This window comes from Monodelphis domestica, chromosome 2 (genome assembly GCF_027887165.1).
Source record: "Monodelphis domestica isolate mMonDom1 chromosome 2, mMonDom1.pri, whole genome shotgun sequence".
NCBI lineage: Eukaryota > Metazoa > Chordata > Mammalia > Didelphimorphia > Didelphidae > Monodelphis > Monodelphis domestica.
In genome coordinates this window covers 139,600,475-139,627,395 of record NC_077228.1, presented here as the reverse complement: position 1 = coordinate 139,627,395, position 26,921 = coordinate 139,600,475, and the positions used below count along the sequence as shown (strand labels likewise).

General features: G+C 35.6%; 1 protein-coding gene and 1 pseudogene across 2 annotated transcripts in view; both read left to right on the top strand.

Moving 5' to 3' along the window:
• Positions 1 to 26,921, top strand: part of CNST (consortin, connexin sorting protein) — a 126,807-nt gene that overhangs the window by 70,062 nt on the left and 29,824 nt on the right. For both annotated transcript variants that reach the window (XM_007481517.3, XM_056816051.1), the window contains 6 exons: positions 2,508 to 2,713; positions 12,602 to 12,632; positions 13,317 to 13,403; positions 14,414 to 14,528; positions 19,988 to 20,009; positions 20,172 to 20,268. In XM_007481517.3, coding sequence (XP_007481579.2) covers positions 2,508 to 2,713; positions 12,602 to 12,632; positions 13,317 to 13,403; positions 14,414 to 14,528; positions 19,988 to 20,009; positions 20,172 to 20,268 — 558 coding nt within the window. The remainder of the gene's footprint in view (positions 1 to 2,507; positions 2,714 to 12,601; positions 12,633 to 13,316; positions 13,404 to 14,413; positions 14,529 to 19,987; positions 20,010 to 20,171; positions 20,269 to 26,921) is intronic.
• LOC130457157 (DNA repair protein RAD51 homolog 3-like) lies at positions 2,724 to 12,591 on the top strand (annotated as a pseudogene).

Sequence of the window (26,921 nt, the reverse complement as noted above, 5' to 3'; positions counted from 1 at the left end):
TATACTTCAAATTGATGTTATCTAATCTCTACTGGGTCCTCACTAAACCAAATTTCTCTATTCTTGGCTATGGAGGCCTCATTCACCTCTGTTGTAATCAAAAATAGAAAGTAATATATTATTGATTAAATGGAGCTTTTTGGAAGCTATTTTCATTTCATGTAGAGATCTCTTGAAAAACTCCTAGAATCTGCTCTAAACCCATCCTTTTACAAATGAGAAAACTAAGGTGCACCCCAAGAGGTTAAGCAATTTGTCCAAAGTCATATAATTTAATTAATAGAAAACCCTGTTTTCCATGCTTTTTTTTTTGTGATACTGCCTCTTCTACCTGAATTTTAACATTTTATATTGCCTTTACATATACGTCTGACTTGTGCATTATCTTAATAACTTTGTTATTCCTATTTAAAATGACATATGATAATCTCCTTCTATCTTTTCTAACCTCTTACCACTTTTTTCTGTCCTTAGAGCAGAGTTCTGGGTATATATAACAACATACTTATTCAGAGAGTTTTAAAAATTATTAAATAAGATGAAAGTTGGTTAAAATTCTTTTTAAAAAATCAACCTTTCTTCCATGAATTATGTGAGAGGCAGACTCACTTTTGACCACATAGTGATTAAAAAAACTCACTTATTAAATGCTTACTATGTGCCAAGCATATTAAAATATTAACTCATTTGATCCTGCCCAAAACCCTAGGAGGTAGGTGCTATTATTATTCCTATCCAATAGTTGAGAAAACTGAGTCAAACAGAGGTTAAATGACTTGCCTCAGGTCACATAGCTAGTAAGTGTCTGAGGCTAGATTTAAACTGAGGTTTCTCTGACTTCAAGCCAAGGACTATCTCCACAGGGCCATCTTGCTGCTTCTACTTAACAATATTATGAGGACAATATGAAATGTGAAAATATGAAAGAAATTGCTGTCCCTACATTACATATTCTTTTCTCATTCTGGAACCTGGTGAGAAAACTACTACAATCCTAATTGACCAAAATACGAGTGATATGGAAATGGGAAGCTTTCATAGGGAACCAAAAACTGTAACTCTCCTTACTATTGTTCTACTTTCCCAGACCCCATCTTGGGACCTAGAAGGTAGAAAGAGACATAAAGTAAATCATTTCTTCCCTCTTGAGATTTACTGTGTAAGAGAGGAGATGGGGAAAAAAATTCTATGTATACAAATAGATCATGATCACATGATACAAAAAATAGGTTTTGTAGAAATTCAAAAAAAGGAAGAAATTACTTCTAATTATGATATCCAGACTTCATAGAGGTGGTTTTGGGGTTGACTCCAGACAGATGAATGTGATTTTTATATACAAAGATGAAAGCAGACAAGAAGAAAAATGTGAGCAGTGCCTTAAAGTTGACAAAACACAAGGGTTGTTCCAGAAATTATAAGTCTTTTTAACTAAAGTGGGCATTTGGAAATATAGCCAGATAGGTAGGTTAGGGCCAGATTCAAGGGGGCTTTCAATGCCAATTTTATGTCAATAAAAATATACTGAAATTATTAAGAGGAGCAGCCCTTAAGAAAGACCAGGTAGTATGAAGTTGCACTTACTTTTCAATTCAAGAATAAAAATTAAGGCCAGAATTGAGATTTTAGGTGAAATGTGGTAATAGATTTAGTAATAAACTTTGAATTTTTATTTACTTCAAATTTCTTGCATCATTTCAGTAGCTGCTTATCAAGTATTCCTGGCAGATTTATAAATATCATTTTTACACAGTATATAGTTAAAGTTCATGTCCTTATTTTTCCTATGCCCTCAAAATCTTGCATTTGACTTAACTCCTGGGATCTGGGAATAATTCTGACATTACCAGGTTAAGAGTTAAAAGGGGAAGGTTCAACTTTTTTTTTTTTAAAGATTTGTTTGTGTTGACTCAAGACATCAGAAAAGAACTGTTTCTTCGAGGGAATCAAATTTTGTTGCGAAGTTTTAACATATTTATTAATTACTCTTTTTGTTTTTGTCATGCAGTCATTTCAGTGTTGTTCAATTCTTCATGACCTCGTATAGGGTTTTCGTAGCAAAGATATTGGAGTGGTCAGCCATTTCCTTTTTAGTTCATTTGTTTCATGAGGAAACTGAGGCAAACAGGGTTAAGTAACTTGCCCAGGACCTCAGGGCTAGTAAGTGCCTGAGTTTGGATTTGAACTTGGATCTTCTTCATTTTGGATCTGGAGCCGTATCCGTTGCACCAACTAGATTCCTATTCTTCTTTAGGCTGGTTTTTGTAACATTTAGTTAGAGATACTGCAAAAATGTTTTATTTGGATTCACAGAAGTATTTAGTAAGATGTTGACAAAAATCCTTTTTTAATTAATATAGCCTTCTGTTTCCTTGTTTTTATTTAGGTGATTGTAATTTTATTTGTAGCTCCATTTAAAAGTTTCATAAACATACTTATGTTAAGCTAACCTATTTAATACAAAGGTATTTTAATATTAATGTAAATGTTTTATTTATTTCTTAAAGGATTTTCTTCAGGGGACATGGTAACAGTAATACAAGAAAAAATCATTGATATCTCTACCCATGCTGGTGATGAGGAAGGTGCTGCTGAATCAAATGCTAATTATCAACCAAAGGAGCCTAAACAAGTTTTGCAGTCTCTATTCACCCTCATCCGAGGTGAATTTGAGCAACTGGATTCAAGAATTCTACCCCTTTGCCTTCATCAGGTACCTTCAACTAAACAGAAGGGTGGGACTGTGATCCTTCCCCTATCCAAGGTTCTAGAACTTCATTGGTTTTATGACGAAGCAGTCCTGCTGCTCCAAGATCTTCTTGCATGGGTCAGAGCACCTAAAAGGAAAGCCTAGGGCTGCGAGAATATGGGTGGAAGGGTTAAAGATTAAGGAAGAAAAGACATGGAGAGGAAGGACACACAAAGAGACACAGGAATCAGCATCATGTCAGCCTATCAGCTCCTCTTCAGATGGTCAGAGAGAGAGTGTGTGAGGGAGCTGATCTGTTTATTAAGAATAGTTGCACAAGGAGGGTAGCAGGGTATCCATCATCCAGTTAGTACATCAAAAGTGTTAGCTGGTTAATGACAAAGCCAAAAGAGTGGATGATAACACAATAGATCTGCCTAAAACTTCTCCATCAGCTTACACACAAGAGATAACAGCAAAGGTTTGGCTTTTAAGATCAACAAAATGTAAAACCCCATCCAAATTTAAGGATTTAGAAATCAATCATGTGAAATATTAGAAACATATCCATAAGTCTGGTCCATGAACACTTCGCTTATTAGAGTCAGCTTTTGAATACCTCTTTAATAACTTCATGTTTTGTTATTACTGAAACCCTTCATATGAGACTTGGCTTTGAATTAGTGAAAAGTAGAGAATCTAACCTTTTACTTCCATATCTGGTGGTTCAAGGGAAGAGAGAATCGGGGGGGAATAGATGACCCAAGTCAGTAATTCAAACCAAGTCTAATTTTGTACATAATTTTAACATAGTTAGACACAATGAATGCTTTGGGAAGGATTATAGTTGACAGACCTATTGAATATTTTATAAAAATTGTCATCTTTTTATAGTGCAAAAACCTCATGTTTCTACCACATCTGTTTTTTATTTTGTGTAATGTCACTAACAGCTATAACAAATATTTAATTTTATATTCTTTCTGACTTTACTTCACTCTCTTCCCAAATTTGACCCTTCATTAAACAATTTATCTCCTCCCTCTCTGTCTCTGTCTCTGTATCTCTGTCTTTCTCTCTGTTATTATTTTTTCCCACTTCCACATATTTTCCACCTCAATAATTCCACATAATACTCCCCCCTCCCTCCGTCTCCCCACCGCCCACCCAATCTGTTTCTTCCATTAGGTATGGCTTACACTTGGACAGTAATTGCAAAGAATAAGACATGGATATAGAGTGTACTTTGACATTGATATTTTTCTGAATGTGCTTATCTTGAATAACTATCATCTTTCATTCAGTAAGTAGTATATCTCATTAATTAGATACAACCTGAAAAATAGTATGGCTTTAAGCTTTAGCATACAGAAATGCAAAGAAAGCATTAAGTTCTATATTCTATATTTGTTAAGCCTTAAAAAAAATCTTTTAAAAAAATCTGATACTATCAACAGGCTTAGACTTTGACAGGAAAAAAAAAAGAATGTTCTTCTGGAGAGAAATTGACCAAGATCCTAAAGTTTCTATATGATTCCTTGGTTGATTATGACAGAATGGATGCCCATTTTCTGTGCTCAAATGAGTACAGTACTTTTGAAAGAAAAGCCTGAAGCCATTGCCCCAAAAAGCATAATTTTCAGCGACCTTCCAACATCAACTGACTGTTCTGAACAACCTATTCTGCTCATTTCAGGCAGGTTGGGAACAAAGAAAAGAACCCTATCTGCTTTATACATTAATAGTTCTAGCATTGACCCTGTTAAACCTCACATATAGAGCTGTATTTATGAGTAATTAATTATGGGAAAAGTTGTTGTACCTCCTTTTGGGTTAACTTTTTCAGATACTTCTCCAAAAATAAATTTTTGTCTTAAGAATTGGTTCACTGGACCATCTTTCCATCCTCACCCATGGTTATTTGGTTACTTAATGAGATTCTATTCTAGCTTTAAAATGCATAGAGAATCTATAAGGGTACTTTTGGCTCTCCACAAAAACTCTGAACAGCTATGAATATCATCAAAAATTCTTAAAGAGAAACTTCTATGAAACTTCTTTTTCAGAAAATAGTATCTTGAGCAATTTCTCCCTGTAAGGGACAGGATGGAGCAGTAGGAACCAGGAAAGGGTGGGGGGAAGAGCAAAAGTAAAGTTTGGCCCTACTCTCTAGGAACAGTAATCTAGTAGGGACAGTAATAAACACATATATAAATAGTAGAATATAAAATAGGATCTGAATGGGTTATATTCTCTTTATGTTCTCTGATTTTTTATAAGTAACTCTTTGAGTTATTTGGAGGGATTACTTCCAAGTAAGGAGAACAAGTTAATTTAGTCCATAAAAATCAACAGTGCAAGTGGACAAAAATCAACCAATCAATAAGCATTTAAGTGCTTATTGCTCTTGCCAGGTGCTGTGCTAAATGCTAGAAATAATGAAGGGCTTTGACTGCCAAAAAGCATTTTGAATTTGATCCTAAAGGCAATGAATGGAAAGTCACTGGTATTTACTAAGGGGATAAGGTGGGGGGAACATGGCCAGGCAGCATGATTGGACCTGTATTTTAGAAAAATCACCCCATTCACAAGCAGGGCTATTGTGATAATCCAGACATAAGGTGATGAGGTCCTGTACCAGAGTAGAATGTCAGAGGAGAGAAGGAGGCATTTTAGAGAGAGCGTGCAAAAATTAAATCAGTAGGCCTTGGCAACAGACTGGAAATGAGGTGGTAAGGAATAGTAAGGAGTCCAGGACAACTCCTAGGTTATGAACCTGAGGATCCAGAAAGATCGCGTTGCCGTCAGTAGTAATAGGAAAAGTTAAAGGTGTGGAAAATTAATATTAATTTGGACCCCCTCAACAAACTTTTGATTTTAAAACTCAAATGGTTTAATTTTAGACTGAAGTTACAAACTGGCTTCTCCCCAGAAGCTGAGGCAAGTGGTGGAGTCCTCCCTTCTTTTGTCTAGATCTTTTGTCCTTTGTAAGAATGAGCAGGGTAGAAACTAGTTCTTTATTTTATCTATAAACAAGAATTCTCCTAGGTAATCAAATCAGCCAACTAGCACCATGTGTCCAGAAGACCCACCTCTTGCCCTGATTGAGGTCAGAGTCCTCCAGAGTCAGAGAGGCTCTGGAAAGGGGAAAGAGCATAAATTGACAGAGGGGATAGCAAGTGAGCTCTTTTTTCTCAGAACTATGTCCTGAGAAAGGCAGTCTGGCTGTGAACTTGCTTAACTGCCCTGCTTGTTGGCCAGGTATCCCAGGCTTTCAAGCTCCCAGCTAGCCAGACAAGCAGCTGAAGCATCTCTCCTTCTCTAACCCACTTTTGGGTATATAATAAATAATAACTATAAAATTAAGATACAGTCTCCAGAGAATTTTAATCATAAAGAGGGAGAGAGTATTTAGGAGGAAATATAATGATTTCTGTTTTAAACATAATGAGCTTAAGATGTCTGCTAGATCCTTTGAAAGGCAATTGGAGATTTTCAAATCAAATTCAAAGTCAGGAGAGAGGTCAGGGCAGGAAAGGTAGATTTTGGGCTCATCAACAGAAGGATGGTAATTAAATCCATAGAAATTGATGAGATCCCTATGTGAAGTAGTATAGAGGGAAAAGAGAAGAGGACTCAGGATAGAACTCTATGATGTGTATGGTTAGAAGGCATGATCTAAAGGATGATCCATAAAGGAAACAGAGAAAGAAGTCATCAGATAGAAAGGAAGAAAACCAGAAGAGGGCAATATTCAGAGAACCAGAGAGATGAGAGCATCAAGGAGGAGAGAGTAATTTGTGGGGTCAAAGGCTACAGAGAGGTCATGGGGAATGAGGACTGAGAAAAGGTTTTTGGATTTGGCAACTAAGATCATTGTTAATCTCTTTGGAAAGAGAAATTTTGGTGGAGTTATATGGTTAAAAACTAGATTGAGGTCTAATTACTCAAATCTATAAAGAACTAAACCAGTTGTACAAAAAATCAAGCCATTCTCCAATTGAAAAATGGGCAAAGGACGTGAATAGGCAATTTTCAGTTAAAGAAATCAAGACAGTTTAGGCGCCCAGACCGAATCCCGGATGCTTGGGCTGGATCTGGCCTCCCCCCCCCCCCCCAGGGCTGTGGAGCTGCTCTTTGCTGCCATGCGGGGACACTTGGGGAGCTACCTGCTGTCTCCCGGCGTGCGAGTAAAGTTGGTGAGTGCCGGCTTCCAGACAGCCGAAGAGCTCCTGGAGCTGAAGCCTTCGGAGCTTAGCAGAGATGTTGGGAATCTCTAAAGAGGAGACTCTAGAAACACTGCAAATAATAAAGCACGAATGCCCTGTAGATCTGTCAAGATTTGCTTCTATATCTATATCAGCATGCAGTTGGCAGTAGATGTACAGATCCCAGAATGTTTTGGAGGTGTAGCCGGTGAAGCCATATTCCTTGATACAGAAGGAAGTTTTATGGTTGACAGTGGCAGATCTTGCCACAGCCCGTGTTCAGTATCTTCACCTTATTGCAGGATCACACTTGGAAGAGGAGCACCAAAAAGCATTGGAGAACTTCTCCCTAGAAAGCATACTCTCCCATATCTATTATTTTCATTGTCACAACTATACGGAACTACTGGCACAGGTTCACCTCCTTCCAGACTTCCTTTTGGAACATTCAAAGGTCCAGTTGATTATAGTGGATGGGATTTCATTTCCGTTTCATCGTGATTTTGATGATCTTTCCCTTCGAACACGGTTACTGAATGGACTAGCACAGCAACTGATCAGTATGGGAAATAATCACAAATTAGCTGTAATTTGGACTAATCAAATGACAACAAAGATAGATAAAAATCAGTCCATTCTAGTACCTGCTTTAGGGGAAAGTTGGGGACATGCAGCTACAATTCGTCTAATCCTTCATTGGGACCAAAAACAGAGGTTAGCAATGTTGCACAAATCACCAAGCCAGAAAGAGGCCACTGTGCTCTTTGACATAATGGCCCAGGGATTTCAGGATATAGTTGTTACCTCTCCATTATCACCCCAAGTAGAACCTTCAGGGAACCCCTAAAAACGATCACGAGATGGAAGAGAAGAAGAAGAATATTTAAAGATTTTGCATTTGTATATATGTGCTGGGTACGGTTTACACTGGAAATATTTTCATCAGTCATAAAAGGAAATCAAGTAATCATAAATCATTTATTAAAACATTTGTATAGAATATACTTAAGCAAGAACATGGTTGTAAATATTAAAATACATAAATATATATATTTTAAAAAGAAATCAAGACTATTAATAAGCACATGAAAAAGTGTTCTAAATCTCTTATAATCAGAGAGCTGCAAATCAAAACAACTCTGAGGTATCACATCACACCTAGCAGATTGGTCAACATGACAGCAAAGGAAAGTAATGAATGCTGGAGGGGATGTGGCAAAGTAGGGTCATTAATGCATTGCTGGTGGAGTTGTGAATTGATCCAACCATTCTGGAGGGCAATTTGGAACTATGCCCAAAGGGCGATAAAAGACTGTCTGCCCTTTGATCCAGCCATAGCACTGCTGGGTTTGTACCCCAAAGAGATAATAAGGAAAAAGTCTTGTACAAGATTATTCATAGCTGCACTCTTTGTGGTGGCAAAAAATTGGAAAATGAGGGGATGCCCTTCAATTGGGGAATGGCTGAACAAATTGTGGTATATGTTGGTGATGGAATACTATTGTGCTAAAAGGAATAATAAAGTGGAGGAATTCCATGGAGACTGGAACAACCTCCAGGAAGTGATGCAGAGTGAGAGGAGCAGAATCAGGAGAACATTGTACACAGAGACTGACACATTGTGGTCCACGAGAACATAATGGACTTCTCCAGTAATGGCTTTACAATGTCCCTGAACAATCTGCAGCGATCTATGAGGAAAAAAAAAACAAAACTATCCACAAGCAGAGGACAAACTGAGGGAGTAAAAACACTGAGAAAAAGCAACTGTTTGACTACAGAGGTTGAGGTGACATGATTGAGGAGAGACACTAAATGAGCACCCTAATGCAAATACCAACAACAAGGAAATGGGTTCAGAGCAAGGACACGTGATACCCAGACAAATCGCAGGTTGGCTAGGGAAGGGGTGGCGGGGGCGGGGGATTGGAGGTGGGGGGAAGGAAAAGTAAATAATCTGTTTCCAATGAACAATGTATGAAAATGACCAAATAAAATAATGTTTTTTTAAAAATGTCAAACCATGATTCCTGTAATGCTCTGAAAAAAAAAATAGAAAGTGCTGAAGAAAAAGGGAAGGTTAGGGGAGAGAAAGGGAAAATAGAAAGGAAAGAAGATTTTGAGAAAATTGTGGGGTAATGTAGGTGCTTATGTTTATGACCACATAGATGACCCTATGCAGTTTCAGTGTATATCATATTTAATGAGTATAAAATTGTGTCAATTTTTTAAAGTTCTCATATATAAACAATTTTATTATAATATTTATAACAGAAAAAAACTAGATTGCAAGGGGTTAAGAAGAGAGAAAGAGGAGAGGAAATGGAGGCTTATTTCAGGAAAACTAAGATGAGTTCAAGGATTAGTTTTATCATGGCTGAAGTGTAAATAAAGCACATGAGCCAAGTTAGCATAAAATAAATTTGGAAAAAGAATTCCCAATTTAATCATGGTGGGCTTTGAGTAAAATTGTTATTATGGTTCAGTCATTTTTAATAATATCTGACTCTTCGTGATCCCATTTGAGTTTTTCTTGGCAAATATACTGGAGTCATTTGCCATTTCCTTTTCTAGCTCATTTTACATATGAGGAAACAGAAGCAAAAAGGATGATGTGACTACTTAGCTGGAAACCCTTTATATGACTTAATGTTAAGTTTCTGGTTAACATAATACTTTGCTATTTTAGCAGCTCTATGATCTATCTTCTCTATAAAGATATTCTCTGCACCAATATAAATTGTAAAACATCTACACCTCATCTTGTGTGATTCTTGTATCTATCCTCCTACAAATCTTCCATTCATCATATTGGAGGCCTTTTCTCTCTAGGTCTATTACTCATATTGGAGGCCTTTCTCTAACTAGGTCTATTCATCATCATCAAAAACATACTTTTCAAAGTTATGTTAGATCCCTCTATTTGCTTTTCAAAATTTCCAGGATCTAGGAGAAAATGACCTTTTTGAGTTAACTGGTCCTTGTAGAATTCATTTCCTACTCATATGACTTAAAATGTTTCTGAGTAATCTAAAACCTCTCTATCGCAATTTCCTTGTCTGTATAATGAGAGAAGTTATGAGACATCTATCTTATTAGGGATCTAGAATGAAGTTCTTTCATGAATAACTCTGTTAAACAAAACAGATCAATTATACAGATATTCATTATAACATATTTTGGCAAAATGACTTGTATAATCAAAACTGCTATACCTAAATAAAAAAAAAATCTTGCATGAAGAGCATAAAGTAATAATTCATAAATGAGGGGCAGAGTCAAGATGGCGGATTAGAAGCAGCAAAAGTTCAGACCTCTGAAAACCCTTCCTTACCGATCACAAACTGAATGCTCCTAGGGGAATGAAATTCAAACTTAACAACAAGACAGAGCTGGGGAACCCTCCTTCTGGACTCAGTTCAAAAGGTATACCCCCAAAAGCCGGAATACAACAACACTCAGGTCTAAAGGGAAGGCAGAAGGAAGGTCTCAGGACTCTTCCCCCCTCTTCCACTTAGAGCACTAAGACTCCAGTGGCAGCAGGAACCTCTGGGTGGGCAAAGGTGCTGGTCTGGATGGTGTACCTTGTGAGCAGGACTGTGCCAGTCTCAGAGTGACCAACACAGATGGCAGGGAAGCAGCCAGAGAGAGATCAAAGAGCTAACAGTGGCTCGGGGACCTGGTGGCTAGGTCCTTCCATTTGGCTCCAGTCTCACCAGTTTTTTGCCTCGGGGCACATCTAGACCAACCCAGTTGAACCTAATCCCATCAGGAGTCCTCAGAGCTCAGGGAGGCCAAGACCCCTCCCCCACTAGAGTGCAGGGCCTCCTGCAAGGACAGAAACCTCTGGGCGGGCAAAGGCACTGGTCTAGAGGGTGTACCTTGTGGTCAGGCTCAGAGCGTAGAATGCAGGAGGCGGGGAAGCAGCTGGAGAGAACTGGAGAGAGCCTGGGTGGCTGAGACCTTCCATTTGGCTCTAGTGTTCCAGGAGTTTTTGGCCTCAAGCAAACAACAGAAAAAGAAGAAAGAAATTATAATAGACAGCTTCTTTACAGGTAATGAGCAAAGAGTGAATGAAACAGAGGGGAAAGGAGCAGCAAAGGAAAAAAACAGAAATCCCAGCGAATTGGATACAGGCTTTGGAAGAATTCAAAATGCAATTCAAAACACAATTAAGAGAGGCTGAAGACAACTTTAACAGCAAGATAAGTCATCTGGAAACAGAAAATAGTGTCTTGAAAGCCAAAATCAACCAGCTGGAAAATGAGGCAAAGGAGATGAAAGATAAGGTGAAGAAGATGAAAGATGAGAAAAAGGAAATGAAAGATGAGGTAAAGAGGATGAAAAATGGCCTCCAAAGAAAATCAGACCAGAAGGAAAAGGATGACCAAAAAGCCAGGATGAAATCCTGTCTTTAAGAACCAGAATATGACTAGAATTAAGTGACCTCACAAGGCAGCAGGACACTAAAACAAAAACCAAAAGAATGAAAAAATTGAAGAAAATATGAAGCATCTCATTCACAAAACAGATGATTTAGAAAATCGTTCAAGGAGAGACAATTTAAGAATCATTGGTCTACCAGAAGACCATGACAAAAGAAAAAGCCTGGACATCATACTACAGGAAATTATTCAAGAAAACTGCCACGATATCCTAGAACAAGAGGGAAAAGTAGAGATTGAAAGAATCCACAGATCACCTCCTGTATTTAATCCCCAACTGACAACACCCAGGAATGTTATAGCCAAATTCAAGAACTATCAGACCAAAGAAAAGATATTACAAGCTGCCAAGAAGAAGTCATTCAGATACCACAGAACCACAGTGAGGATAACACAAGATCTGGTGGCATCCACACTGAAGGACCAAAAGGCATGGAATATTATATTCCGGAAAGCAGGGGATCTAGGTCTACAACCAAGAATCAACTACCCAGCAAAACTGACTATATTTTTACAGGGGAAAGTATGGTCATTCAACAAAGTAGAAGAATTCCAAGAATTCATAAAGAAAAGACCAGACCTGAACAGAAAAATTGATGTCCAAGCACAGAACTCAAGAGAATCATCGAAAAGGTAATTTAAAAAGAGGGAAAAAACAAAAACAAAACAAAAAAAACACACACACACAAAATTCATAAATGATCTGCCTCCATCCATGTTCATTTCTAAGACTGATAGTGTTATTGTTACTAATCTTTGCCTTTTTAAAAGTAGATGAAGTCTTCAGTAGCTTTTGAAAAGGATGTTGGGAATAAATGTTTATTGAATTTATTTATTTATTTAAATATATTTATTTAAATATAGTTTTTAAGATTTCACCTGATAGAACATTCATTATCTTCTAAAAAAATCTTTCAAAATCTCACTGTGTTGCTGGATTCTCACTTTACATTTTCAGGAGTTTTTAATCTTTAAACTCTATGTGAACCTAAGAAGTTTATCTTTGATTTGAGACTAAAACAGGAAGGAGAAACACTTGTGAATGACATGTATGACTGTTGGTTTAACTTTTGGATAAATAGATTTAAGATACTCCTTTCTAATAGTTTAATCTAATTTTCAACTTAACTCATAAAAATGAAATTAAATGAGATCTCTCTCACAATCCTACCCCCATTTTTAAATAGGTTGAAGGTCTCAACTTTGTATTCTAAGTCTTTCTCACTACTAAAATGCTGATCTCTATTTGTTTTGAACAGATCGCAGAAACCTATTTTCAAGATGAAGATTGTATCCTTTTCTTTCTATTGACTGTGGCATGAGAAGAGATTTTAAAGAATTATCACCAGGCCCTTTTCAAAATTTAGCATGCTTTATAAGTAGCACATAGCTTTTGATATATGTGTACTTTTTTGGTTCCAAAGGGCAAAACCAGGAAAAATAGATGGAAGCAGAGAGATATGTTGATATTGGTAGAAAGGAAAGAAACAAGTACTCATAAAGCCCCCCATAGTGCCTGTTATGTACCAAGGGACTGTGCTAAGCACTATACAAATATTAGCTCATTTGATACAATAACTCTGTGAGGTAGAGGTGCTATCATTATATCCACGCAGGCCTAAGTCTCTATCCATAGCCCCACCTAGCTGCCTAATCAGAAAAATCTTTCCCCAAATTAAAAACGGTCTAGAAATGAATTGGTCAGCCTTGTGAAGCTATAGGTTTCCCCTTACTAGAAGTCTTCAAGCAGAGGCTGGATGACCATTTGCTGAGTATCTTACATAAAAATTTGCATTATAAGAGAAAACAGGAAACTTTAAGTCTGAATGAGTTTTAAAATAGTAAAGCCATCTCACTTTAGGTAAATGTTCCTTTTGACAAGCTAAAAATACATCTCAAAATCTGGTGTTCAGCATACATGTACATATATTTCTGTTGGTCTGCATTTATGTTTTTCTCAAATCCTCTATTCAGATGAGAAAGCAATGAAGTTCATTCAGCTTGAACGATTATATCATGAACAATTGCTTGCAAATCTTTCTTCTATTCAGGATCAGTGGGGTAAGTTATTGTTGAGTTTCAGTTGTATCTGACTCCTTGGTAACCCCATTTGGGTTTTCTGGGCAGAGATATTGGAATGGTTGCCATTTCCTTCTCCAGCTCATTTTACATGGTTAAGTGACTTTCCCAGGGTCACACAGATAGGAAGTGACTGAGGCCAAATTTGAACTTAGAAAAATTAGTCTTCCTGACTCTTAGCTGGCATTTTATCCACTGTGCAACCTAGCTGCTCACAGTGGAGTAATTACAATAATTGATTTAGAATGAAGAATTGGGGGGGTTGGGAGAGGCTCAGATAGAGATGGAGAGCCAGACCTGGAGACAAGAGATACTGCATTCAGATCTGGCATCAGACACTTCCTAGCTGTATGACCCTGAGAAAGTCATTTAACTCCCATTGCCTAGCACTTTTATCACTCTTCTACCTTAGAACCAATACTTAATTTGATTCTAAGATGGAAGGTATGGGTTTAAAAAGAAAGGAAAGAAATCACTATAGAAAAAAGCTTGATAAATTTATCCTGATTTTTGTAAGTCAAAGGTTATATGTTGTCCCAGCCAATTCTGCGTTGCAAATTTTTTAAAGTAGCATTTTAACTACAATTCTTCTTAACCTATCATGAGAATATTTCCTCTCCTTTAGATTTTTTGCTTTTAAGCATGATTACTAAGAAAAGAACGCTTTAAAATAATTCTTTTCTTTGATTTGTATGACTAAGTATTATTCAGTTTTATCTTTTTTTTAATCTAGAATATTGTTTAGTTAAAAGAAATAAATCAGTTGCTTTATTGTGACATTAAAATTTAATCTGTTAACTTTTAGTAGAATTTGATTAATATTTCATTTGCTTAAAAATATAATGGACTTTGATACTAGCTATTATTGGTGCCAGCTCATTAGATTTTTACTTCCTTAAATGTTGTATTAGAATTCAAGAGCTAATATATATATATACATATATATATATATACATATATATAATATGTTTATTTATTTATTTTTTGCTTAGAAGCAAAATGGAAAACAGCTGAGCCAAATGCAGTTACATCTCTAAGGAATTCAGAAAAGGGATTGGATGGTGAAGAATTCGAAAGACTTGCTAAACTTTGCACAACACACCAGGAGTAAGTAGAATAGTTTTGTTTAGACTGCAAGAAGAGAACATTGGAGTTTTATCAGCATCTGACATTTGATATTTGGAAAGACCCATTTAAAAACTGATTAAATTGACATTGCTAATAGGAGAAATCAAAACTATTTAAACAGTAACATTTTTATTTCCAAAATAATGATGGGAGTTCTTTCCTCTTCTCACTGAGAATTACTGGAAGAGTAAATAACTTCTTTGTTATAATTGATGTAATTACTAGCAAACACTGAATCATCCAAATATCTTAGTCATCCAAATAGATTCTTTAAGATGCCAAGAAGGTAATTTTTCTCTTCTCTCTCTCCCTCCAAGGTCTCTACTAACCCTCACGACAGGATCATTAGGTCAGATTCAAAAGCTACTTCCTGATCTAATATTCAGTGTTTGGTAGTTATTACATCAATTATAACAAAGAGATTATTTACTCTTCCAGTAATTCTCAGTGAGAAGAGGGAAAAAACCCATTATTATTTTGTAAATAAAAAAGTATTTTCAGAGAACAACAATAATAATAGCATTTACATAACATTTATATAACTGTGCTGGGCACTTTACAAATATTATCTCATTTGAATTTCACAGTAACCATGTGAGGTAAACTTTTTCATTATCTCCATTTTACAGCTGAGGAAACTTAGAAAAATATAAATGCAGGCAATGAGGCAAAAAAAATTATTAAATGACTTGTCTAGGGTCATATAACTATTAAATAACTGACACCAGATTTGAATGGTGCTCTTCCTGATTACACTGTACTACTTAGCTGCCTAGTGAGCTAGATTTTTTCATTACTTCCAAAAGCTATCATTTTAATACAGTTATCACTTAAGCAAGTTAATCTTTTTTAAATTACCGTTTTTAGTTAATTGGTAACTCTTTTCAAATTTATTTATTTATTTTTTACCAAATTTCCACATAAGTTTTCCTAAGTTATATGATCCAGATTGTCTCCTTCCCTCTCTCCCCACTTCCAGAACTGGCAAACAATTCATTCTGAGTTATACATATATTATTATGGAAAACATATCCATATTGTTCATTTTTATACAAGTGAATAAGCATTTAAACCAAAACCAAAACCCAAATAAACAAGTTAAAAATTCTATGCTTTGATCTGCATTCTGACTTCAACAATAATTCTTTCTCTGGAAGTGGATAGCATTTTTTGTCATAAGTCCCTCAGAGTTGTCCTGAATCATTATATTGCTGAGAGTAGCTAAGTCTATCACAGTTGATCATTCCACAATATTGCTGTTACTGTATACCATTTTATCCTGGTTTTGCTTATTTCACTCTCCATTGGTCCATGTAGGTCTGTTCAGTTCTTTCTGAAATCATCCTGTTCGTCATTTCTTACAGCCCAATTATATTCTATCATTATCATATACCACAATTTGTTCAGCCATTCCCCAATTGATGGGCATCTGTTAAATTTCCAATTCTTTGCCACCATAAAAAGAAAAGCTATAAATATTTTTGTACAATGAGTAAGTCCTCCCCCCCCCCTTTTTTTTAATCTCTTTGGAATATAGACCTAGTAGGGGCATTACTGGAGCAAAGGGTCTACATTGTTATATAGTCCTTTAGGTAAAGTTCAAATTGCTTTCCAGAATGGTTGGATCAGTCCACAACTACACCAGCAATGCATTATTGTCTCAATTGGTAATTCTTTTTTTTTTTTTAAGTATAAATAATATTCTTATTCATGAAACATATTAGATAGGAATCTATGACTGGTTTAACCTTAGAACCATATCAGCATTATGAAACTTGGAGATTTCTGTGGAGTCTTTCCAATTTGTTGCCATTTTTTCCAGTCAACAAGTATTTTCTGCATTTCTGTTATGTGAAAAATTAGTCTTATTCTTTAAAAATGGGCATATAATTTCCTAGCTAAAAATATGTCATATTATTCATTAAAATCTACCTTTTCAAGTTATTTTTAAAAATAAGTAACATGAAATTTAATTCAGTATTTTCCCACCACCTTCAATCAACAGAAATCTATTAAATGCCTGGCTATGTGCCAAACATTATGCAAAATAAGCTTACTTGTACAAGGGACATTCATTATGTTTAAATGAATCATTGATTTCTTTGACTCTGATTTCCCCTCCATAAGGAAGGTCACATCCCATTCATGCTTATTTAAATTCATCACAAGAGATCAATGCAGCATGCCCATAGCCTTTCTCCATAGCCACATGACTAGACTATCTCTTCCTATCATACAAATCCTTGTGGATATCTATTACTACTGTTTTGATGCATGCATGTACATTTCCTACATATCATGTACTTTTCCATTTCCTTTTGCATAATAATAATTTTTAATTCTTTGGTAATTGCTGTATTTCATACTTTGACATCTTATAACAATGCTATAGAATGTTGTACCAAAAAAAAAGGTATTTGGTTTCATAGGAAGCTTTAGGTCAGCGAAGGAATTTTGTAATTTCGTGAAAACAATCTCTTCTCCTTAGGTGTAACTTTGGTGTCCAGCTATACTCTATATACACTGATGGAAAATTCTCTAGGTTATCCCTCCAAATGGATTGGACATTTTTCATCCACTTGGTCTTTCCTAAGTGGATGATCAAGCTAAACTATCTTGAGTGGTTAGAAATACCTTCCATGAGACTTTGCATTTTCGAGGGACTAAATGCAATCAACACAATGTTATGCATATATGGGCAATAAAAAGACAAAAATTAAACTACCCCTATATCAAAGGATACAGCATATATACATCTAAGTTGATGCATAATATTATGTCGATTAGATTTTGCCATAAATTCCATGGGATGAGCCCTTTCAGAGAGACAAGGAATTCTGTATTTACAAGATTGGTCATGGAGCTGATGAGCCAGTTGTTAAGTAAGTTGAAGAACAATGTTTGTACTAAAAAAAGAACAAAATATTTACTGAAAAGCCAGTTGTTAAGTAAATTCTGAACTGGCTGTAACCCCATATTTCTAAAGTAAACACGTGGGAAGCAGGACAAGGCCAAAAGCTCACTCCAGATTTCCCTTAATCCTAATCTAGGCAGTTGTTCCCTAAAGGAAGGAGATTTAGAAACAGCTCTCCTAGCCAGGACCTTAGAGCCCTGTTGCTAAGATTTAAAACAGCTGTGTTCTATTTAATTTAAGGAGAAATCAAAATGTTTTTTTACTCACCCGCTCTTGCAGTTGTGTTTTGAAGCTGAGTTAGCACATTTAAAAAGACTGACTGACAGAGCAAGTAATAAAGAAAGGAAAGAGATTTCACAGAAATTTTGAGGGTTTTCGTCACAACCTATGTGGTGTGCCATAAACTGTGACCGCAAAAATGTGGGTTCAAGACTTAAAATTGCCAAAACTGTAAAGATAATTTTCGTGTCTTGATTTTAAATAAAAAAATAAGTGGTTGCCATGGGAAAAATTCCCAAATATGAAATACCCAAGTATTCTGAGTTTTATGGGGATTTTAAATACAAATGAAGGAATTAAAGAAAGGGAGGGAGGGAGGGAGGGAGGGAGGGAGGGAGAGAGAGAGAGAGAGAGAGAGAGAGAGAGAGAGAGAGAGAGAGAGAGAGAGAGAGAGAGAGAGAGAGAGAGAGAGAGAGAGAGAGAGAGAGAGAGAGAGAAAATAGTAGGAAAAGGCTTTCCCTTTAAGAGAGAAACTAAATCAGTCCTTAATCACTCACCACAAGATCATTCCAAGCAAACTCCAATTCTTCACTGAAATCCTCAACTTCTGAACTGAGTAGAGAAAGAGCTCTGACTCCTGACATCCAATTCAGCTTCCAAAGCTGAACTCCTCCAGTGGCTTCAAGCTCCTTCCTTTTAAAGAAAATTTTCTCTTGTGTCACCTCCCCTAAATTTTTACATCTATCAATCACAGTAGATGCTTTTCCTAGGACTGCCCATTCTTAGTTTTCACCACTCTTTAGTTCTCACCTTCTCTGAGTAGATTATATCTTCTGAGTACTTCATACCTCTTTGCTAAGCTTGCCCTTTATAAGTTGCTTGACCTTTTAGTGATTAATTTGACCTTCATAGGTACTTGGCACCTTTTTGTATTAGATCTAAAAATAGACCTAGCTTAAGGGCTTTTCCTCACTATAAGTATGGGACTTTTCCATTGTTCAGTAAGGAGTTTTACAACTTTATCTTCCCCTAAAGTATGTGTGGAGTAATGTTAAGTTCTCAATTCATTCCTGACCAAGTACCTTCATTGTTTAAAAATGTGCAATAGCCTTAACCAAATGTTCTAAGGTAGAGTCTGAGAAGTTTTAAGATTCACATCTGTCATGTCCAACTCTTTATGACTCTTTGATGTTTTCTTGGCAAAGATACAGAAGTAGTTTACCATTTCCTTCTCCAGCTCATTTTACAGATGAGAAAACTGAGGCAAAAAGGGTGAAGTGACTTGCCTAGGGACACATAGCTGATATGTGTCTGAGACCAGATTTGAACTCATTAAGATGAGTTTTCCTGACTTCAGTCATGGCACTCTATCCACTATGCCTTGTAGCTTCCCCATAATGAATAATATGTACAAGATAAACACAAGGTACAGATGAAGGGATACGGGAGAGATTAAGAAACACAATATAGGAGCTGGTTCTTGAACTATAATTTGAAGAAAGTTAGATATTCTGAGATTCAGAGATGAGAAAGAATTGCATTCCAAGCAAGGGGAACAGCTTGTTTGTTGAAAATCATGGAGACAAGGCTTTAGCTAGGTAGCATAGTGGATAGAGTACAATGCCAGGAGTCAGGGGGACCTGGGTTCAAATGTGGTCTCAGACACTCCTAGCTATGTAACCCTGAGCAAGTCATTTAACCCTGTTTGCCTAGCCCTTTGCCATTCTTCTGTTTTAGAATTGAAATTAAGAAGGTAAAAGTTTTTGTTTGTTGTTTTTTTAAGTTGTTTGTTTCATGTTGCTCAAAGACAAGGTTGTATGTAAAAAAGAGGGAAAAGACTAATTCATCTTTATCACAGAATAGCAGAATTTGATTTTGGTTTTGTTTGAGCACTTTAAGTGTTTGTTAGATATAGCATTTTTCCCTCCTAAATTATCTTAACTTTAAAGAATTAATACAAAATGTTTTCAGTATGTTTGACATAAAAATAAAAAATATATATTTTTAGATTCATAGCCAATTATTATATAAATATATATATTTTTTAGATTTATAACTACAGGAGAGGTTAAGCATAGTTCACAGTAATTGGTCATCAAATGAAATCAGCATACGATATAGCTTTGCACTTTAAACTATGTAGACCAGTGGTAATGTTTCAGCCTTGGAAATGTTCAGTGCTAATATTAGAATCCAGGGGATTGAATCCATTTTTTTTTTTGCTGTGGTTTCATTGACATTTGTTTGGAAGCATATTCTTTCTGGGAATGTTAAAAAAAAAACTTTTTCTCCATTTTTCCTGCAGGCCTCTTCTCTCAAAACATAAGGTAAGAAATTATTTGCTTTGAAAATAAAATGTTGATAGAAATATTTATTGTGTTGTACATGTATAATAGATTGTTTTGGAAAACATTAAGATCTTTTTCAAATCATCATAGTACTAAAACTTCAATCTAATGCTTACCAGAAAAGATCTTAATATTTTACAGATCATAACTACAGAAAAGTCAGTGGAGAAGATATGTTTTACACAGTTAACAGTAATTGAAGATTTAGAGGAAAGAGGTGCTACTACCAAAAAGTCAGGTATGTGTGTTTCTGATTTAATAGAAATTTCCTATTTTTACATTACCCTCAGTATTCTACAAATCTTCCATCTGCACCACACATGATGAGTTGGGGGGCAGGGGGAGCAGATTTTTGTACATTTATCTTTTTAGAGAAGTACATGGCTATCTTTTTTTACTGACTCCATTTTCCTCCTTTTTGTTGTTGTTGCCATAAAATCTGAATTCTTAAAATATTTAAAATTAATTTCTAAATGAGAGTTATGGCCATGTAAAGTCTTAACAAATGTGGACATCCCTTGATAGTATGATTTTTGCACTAGTAGCCATTGATGAAAATGTTCTTAAATATAAAGTTACTTCTATAAAAGATCATTAAAGAAATATACTTGAGAACTCTAATGTTTAATTTCATTGCATAATACATAGTTCACTAGTACTGTTTGGGCTTCTTCAAGAAATTTAGATTATGCTACTTTAAATACAGATAGATTTAAATAGCAGTTTACTCAGTTAAGAAGCATTCTTTCTTTTGTAGAACAGATATTTTGTGTCTGTGATGGATTTATACCAGTAAATCATTTAATCTAGAAGTATCAAACTCCAGTTATCAAACCAAACCAGATTAAAATTTACTTGTGAAATGTTTTAAAAAATAAATAAAAACATAGGACAATATAGTTGTTAAATTTGTGGTTTTCTAATTCAATGTGTGGTCTGCAGGGATCCAATTTTATTTGAATTTGACACCACTGCTTTAAATAATACCAGGAGCAGGTGGAAATCAATTCCTGTAGCCAAATCATCCTAGTCACTTTTTAAGAGTTATATTGTGCAAGACCATATTACTTACTGTTTGAAGGTTTCATGTGGAAAAAAAGAGCTAAAGGTTAAAATGTGACTTTTATCTTGGTGTTTTCATTTTTAAAAAGAACAGAATATAAAGGCAAAGTAATGAAATTTAAGATAAATGCCTTTGCTTATTCCAGATGGAATGACTCTTGGAGCTAGTCTTAATTTTGTGTAGCATACTAATCCTTTCAAAGTTCATTTTCCATTTCCAGCAACTTTATGTGGCAGGACAAAGGGAAGGAGCTCTACAGCCAAGGCCATCTTGATGTGATGTTGCCACAGGAAAATCACAGTATGTGATATTTCCTTTCTTTTCCCGGATACTATAGTACAGTATTGAGAATAGGTTAATATACCCATTAAGGACAGCCTGGAAGGAGTTACAACTTCTCGACCCAAGTGGTTAAATAGTAATACAACTTCAAAGTGCTATATAAATGTTAGTTATTATTATTTTGACTTATTTAAGAAACAGACATGTAAAGTCTCAAGTCTCATTTCTTTGAATAATGTGGTTTATATAATATATAATTATATACTGAATATAATTCCCATAAAAATTCAGTGTAAGACACTTTATATATTTTCTCTCATTGAAAAACATATATATTTTCCCTAACTAAGGTGTTCATAATGATTATTTGGACGTTTTTCCCCCACTACTTCTAATGACCCAATATTTCTGCTTCTCTCTTCAGTGATATCCCCTTTCCAAATCTCTATCCACAGCATACATCATGATTCCTTCACATTATAGGCAGTCACCGAATGTTAAACAATTTCATGCCTAAAACTCACAGTTATCAGCTTTTGATGTGAACTATAATAAACTTGTCAAATTTTGTAGATTTATTTTTTATTAAAATTATATCATCAACTTATAATCAAACAATTTTGTTACTCTGAGTCAATAGAATTCAAGTTGTTTTTTGCTGTTTGAGCCTCAGGATACATTTAAATATGCCTATAGATGATAATATGTTATGGGTTGGTTGCATTTGCAAATCACTTTACACAAATTCTATCATTTGATTGCTACTACAGAAAACTTTTGTTAAATGCTCTTATTTTTCCTAGAGTTTAAGTGACTTACCCAAAAAGGTCACTCAGCCAGAGTCAGAGACAAGATTTGAACTTGGGTATTGTGGAAACCAAATCCAATCTTTTACAATCTCTGCTGAGCTCCTTATATATAGTGAGGCATTGTGACTCCCTGAAAGAGAAAATGGATTGAGAATCAAGAGTACCTGGGTTCACATTCACTAGCAAGGCAGTACCTCTCCCAGCTCATCAGTTTCCTTACCTTTAAAACAAGATGGACGGACTAAATGATTTCCAAAATCCCTTCCAGATCTAAATTCGGAATCATGTGAAAGATTAAGAAATTCAAATATACTTGTGAAATACAAACATTGTTTGGTTTATTGATACATGTTAATGACCTGTGAATATAAGCATAACTTAGTAGGTAAATATTGATAATTACCTTGTTTGCCAAGGAGAAAAGTAATAATTTATTAATTAACTTATTCCTGCTGTCAAAATTAGTTTGCCTGCAATTTCAAGTCCTGAACATAGGCACATAAACAGCTAAGATGCCAAAAAGGCCAGAGTTTATTAAGTACTCTCTGTTTACAGAGTAAGTACTGTGGAAGGGGGGGTTTTAGATAATTTTTTTATCTTCTTCCTATAGGAAAAATAGGCAACTGAAAACTGACCTAGATTTAATATCACATTAAAAAAGAAAACTACAACTTCAATATAATTAGTTAGAAAATTTGCTACATTTCCTCTATTGGGAATATGAAATATACTGACATAAAAATTGCAGTAGATTTTGCAGAAAATAAATGAATTCTTTGACTTAAAAAAAATGCCAGGGAAATAGGAGAATCATCTTTTCCAACTTATAGGATGCATATTAAACAAGTCTTAAGATCCATAAAATAGAATAGACAGTTATCCTACCTAGGAGAATTCAAGCTAATTTAACCCTAAACTGTTTCCATTCTTGTTAGAAGCAAAACCTTAATTAGAGCCTTGAAAATAATTTCAGAAAAGTGCTATTTGTATTTTCCTTAATTTCCCTTTTTTACTTAGGATTCAATCAATGAGAAATCAGTAACACATATGTGTACTTCTTTTTCTTTAATAAGTTTCAATTAATAAACTGATGTCTGTTTGTATTAATGATTTGAAACTATGCAAATTGGCTTTAGAAAGTCTTATTGTTGTTGAATCATTTCAGTAGTGTCCTCTTCATGACCCCATTTGGGGTCTTTTTGGCAATGATAGCACAGTGGTTTGCCATTTCCTTCTTCAGCTCATTTTACAGATGAGGAAACTGAGGCATACAGGGTGAAATGACTCACCTGGGGTCACACATCTGATAAGTGTTTAAAGCCAAATTTGAACTCAGAAAGATGAGTCTTCCTGATTCTGCAGTGCTACCTAGCTGCCCTTGGTGTATGTGCCTGGAAACACTGTCTTAAATTACATCTTATATTATCCTTACATACTCCCAGTAATTAGCATTCCTTTCATTTACTTGTTCCTTCTCCCAGCATCATTAGCAGTGTCATAATGGTAGCACATCTTTAATCACAATGACTAAAAGAAATTTTGACCAGTAATCAGTTGTTACAATTCACTCAGAAACTTGGCTTCACTTGATAGCTTAAGTCACAAATTTATTTTAACTGTGGAGTTGATGAAACTATAGCCTTGTTGCTTTTCCTTGAACAGATTGCACTGTACCCTCTACCCACAGAAGACAAAGGAACACACAGTTATTCTTGCTTGGAAGGACCAGGTGTCCTGGTTGTATAGGAGCTTGTTTTAAAGTTTACATACCTAGCACCTAAACTTTTCATTTTCCCAAGGCAAATCTTCTAGTCACCCAAGATAATAGGATAGCCTTTTATTTCTACTGTTGATTTATTTATATATGGCTAAAATACCATTTCCCACTCCACCCACCCTGGAATTTAAAACCTAGGCCCCACTGATTAGGGTTAGTTGTACTTCTTAGAAAGCTGCCAATTCTTCTAGATGCCTCCATTAATAGTGCTGGGCTCAATAGCACTGCTGGGTTTGTACCCGAAAGAGATAATAAGGAAAAAGACTTATACAAGAATATTCATAGCTGTGCTCTTTGTGGTGGCAAAAAATTGGAAAATGAGGGGATACCCTTCAATTGGGGAATGGTTGAACAAATTGTGGTATATGTTGGTGATGGAATACTATTGTGCTAAAAGGATAACAAAGTGGAGGAATTCCATGGAGACTGGAACAACCTCCAGGAATTGATGCAGAGCGAAAGGGGCAGAACCAGGAAAACATTGTACACAGAGTTTACTGTACATTGTGGTACAATTGAACGTAATGGAATTCTCCATTAGTGTCAATGCAATGTCCCTGAACAATCTGCAGGGATCTAGGAGAAAAAACACTATCCACAAACAGAGGACAAACTGTGGGAATAAAAACACCGAGGACTTCCTAGCTGTGTGACCTTGGGCAAGTCACTTAACCCCCATTGCCTAGCCCTTACCACTCTTCTACCTTGGAGCCAATACACAGTATTGACTCCAAGACGGAAGGTAAGGGTTTAAAAAAAAAAACACCGAGGAAAAGCAACTGCTTGACTACAGGGGTTGAGGGGACATGTCTGAGGAGAGACTCTAAATGAACACTCTAATGCAAATACCAACAACATGGAAATAGGTTCGAATCAAGAACACATGTGATACCCAATGGAATCGTGCGTCGGCTAGGGGAGAGGTGGGGTGGGGGTGGGAGGAAAAGAAAATGATCTTTGTCTCCAATGAATAATGTTTGGAAATGACCAAATAATGTTAAAAAAGAAAGAAAAAAATAGTGCTGGGCTTAGTCAGGAAGACCTGAGTTCATATCCAGCCCTAGACATTGATTAACTGTGATCCTGGGCAAGTAACTTAACTTCTGTTTCCCTCAGTTTCCTCAACTGTAAAGGGACAATAACTACTCAGAGTTGTTGAAAGGGTCAAATTGAATAATATCTATAAAGCATTTTGCAAACCTTAAGGTGCTATATAATTTCTATCTATTACTATTTTTATCTGGTTAGCTGTAATAGAATTTTACCTGATGACCTTTCAGTCTCTGGATATTTCCATATTTTATGTTTGGGTGCCTCTTTAAAATATTGTGGATTTGGTTACAAACACGCCAGTAAAACCAGTATTGTAATAAAACAAGTCACATGATTTTTTTTGTTTCCCAATGCATATGAAAATTATGTTTACATTATACTATAGCCTATATATATTAAATGTGCAATAGTTTTATGTTTAAAAATGTAAAAAATGCTTTATTGCTAACAAATGCTAATCATCATCCGTGCCTTCAGTGAGCTATAATCTTTTTGCTGGTGAAGAATCTTGTCTTGATGTTGATTACTATTAATTAATTAAGGTGGTGGTTGCTTTGGGATGGCTATGGCAATTTCTTAAAATAAGGCAACAAAGAAGTTTGCCACATTGTTTGACTCTTATTCTCACTTAAACATTTAAAAGCCATTGTCAGGTTTATTAATTGAACTGATTTCAATATTATTGTGTCTCAGGGAATAGGGTGGTTCAAGGAGAGGGGAGAATGGTAGGGGCTGGAGCAGTCAGAACACATAAAACATTTATCAGATAAGTTGGCACCCCAAAGCAATTATATTAGTAATGTCAAAGATTGCCAATCAAAGATCACCATAACAAATGTAATAATAATCATTTAAAAGTTTGAAGTATTTTGAGAATTACCAAAATATGACACAGAGACACAATATTTTTACATGCTGTTGGGAGAATGGTGCCAGTCAACTTCCTAGGTTGTAATAAGCCTTCAATATTTAAAAACACGCAATATCTAAAAAGTGCACTAAAGCAAAGAGCAGTTAAAATTAAATATGTAGATTTTTATAATCATTTATTTATTTATTTAAAATATTTAGAATCAGTCCTGTGAATTGGTTCCAAGGCTTTAAGGGCTTGACAGTTGGGATTTGGTGATGTGCCCAGGGTCATACAGCCCCAATAATAATTTCCACCAGGATAAAGTTATCCCATTCAAAATGAAATTGTAAGGATTAAAAATGTAAGAATTGGTTGTAAAGAGCTGGAAAGATTTCTTCATTAATTAACATACATTTCAGTGGCTAGAATAAGAGCTGGTAGCTGGCAGCAGAACCAGAGAAATTATCAGAATGCTTGACTCCTCCAAACCTAACAAATCTCTTTCCCTCAGCCTTTTTTCCCTCAGTCTTTTTTCCATTTTCATCTCCCTGTTTCTCACTCTTTTCCTCTCATTCCTTCTAACTCTCCTTCTTTGCTTCATTACCTTTTCTTCTGCTGCTATCTTTTTTCCTCTGTCCCTTTCCCTCTGTCTCTTTATTTTATTCTCATTTCCTTTGTCTTTTTTTCTACTTATGTATGCCAATATTTCCCTTCAGTTTTTACTATTATAATTAAGTAATATTTGCAACCAGTTTTGGTTGCTTTTTTTCCCCCACATCCCAAATTGGAGGGTAGAATAGAGGGGAAAGGTAGAAGGAAGATGAGTAGTCTTCTTAAAGGGCAAGAATAGAAGTCCCTGGGGGTGGGGTGGGGGGCAGGAAGAGAGTCAGATCATACAGGTTCAGAGATAAGAGGGAACTCAGAGAATAAATAATCCAACCCTATATAGCAAAGTGTATGTAAAACTAGCCTAAGATACAGGAAGACCTGAGTTTCAGTTCTGCTTCTAACAATATACTTATTACCCATATAACCCTTAGTGAGTCATTTAACT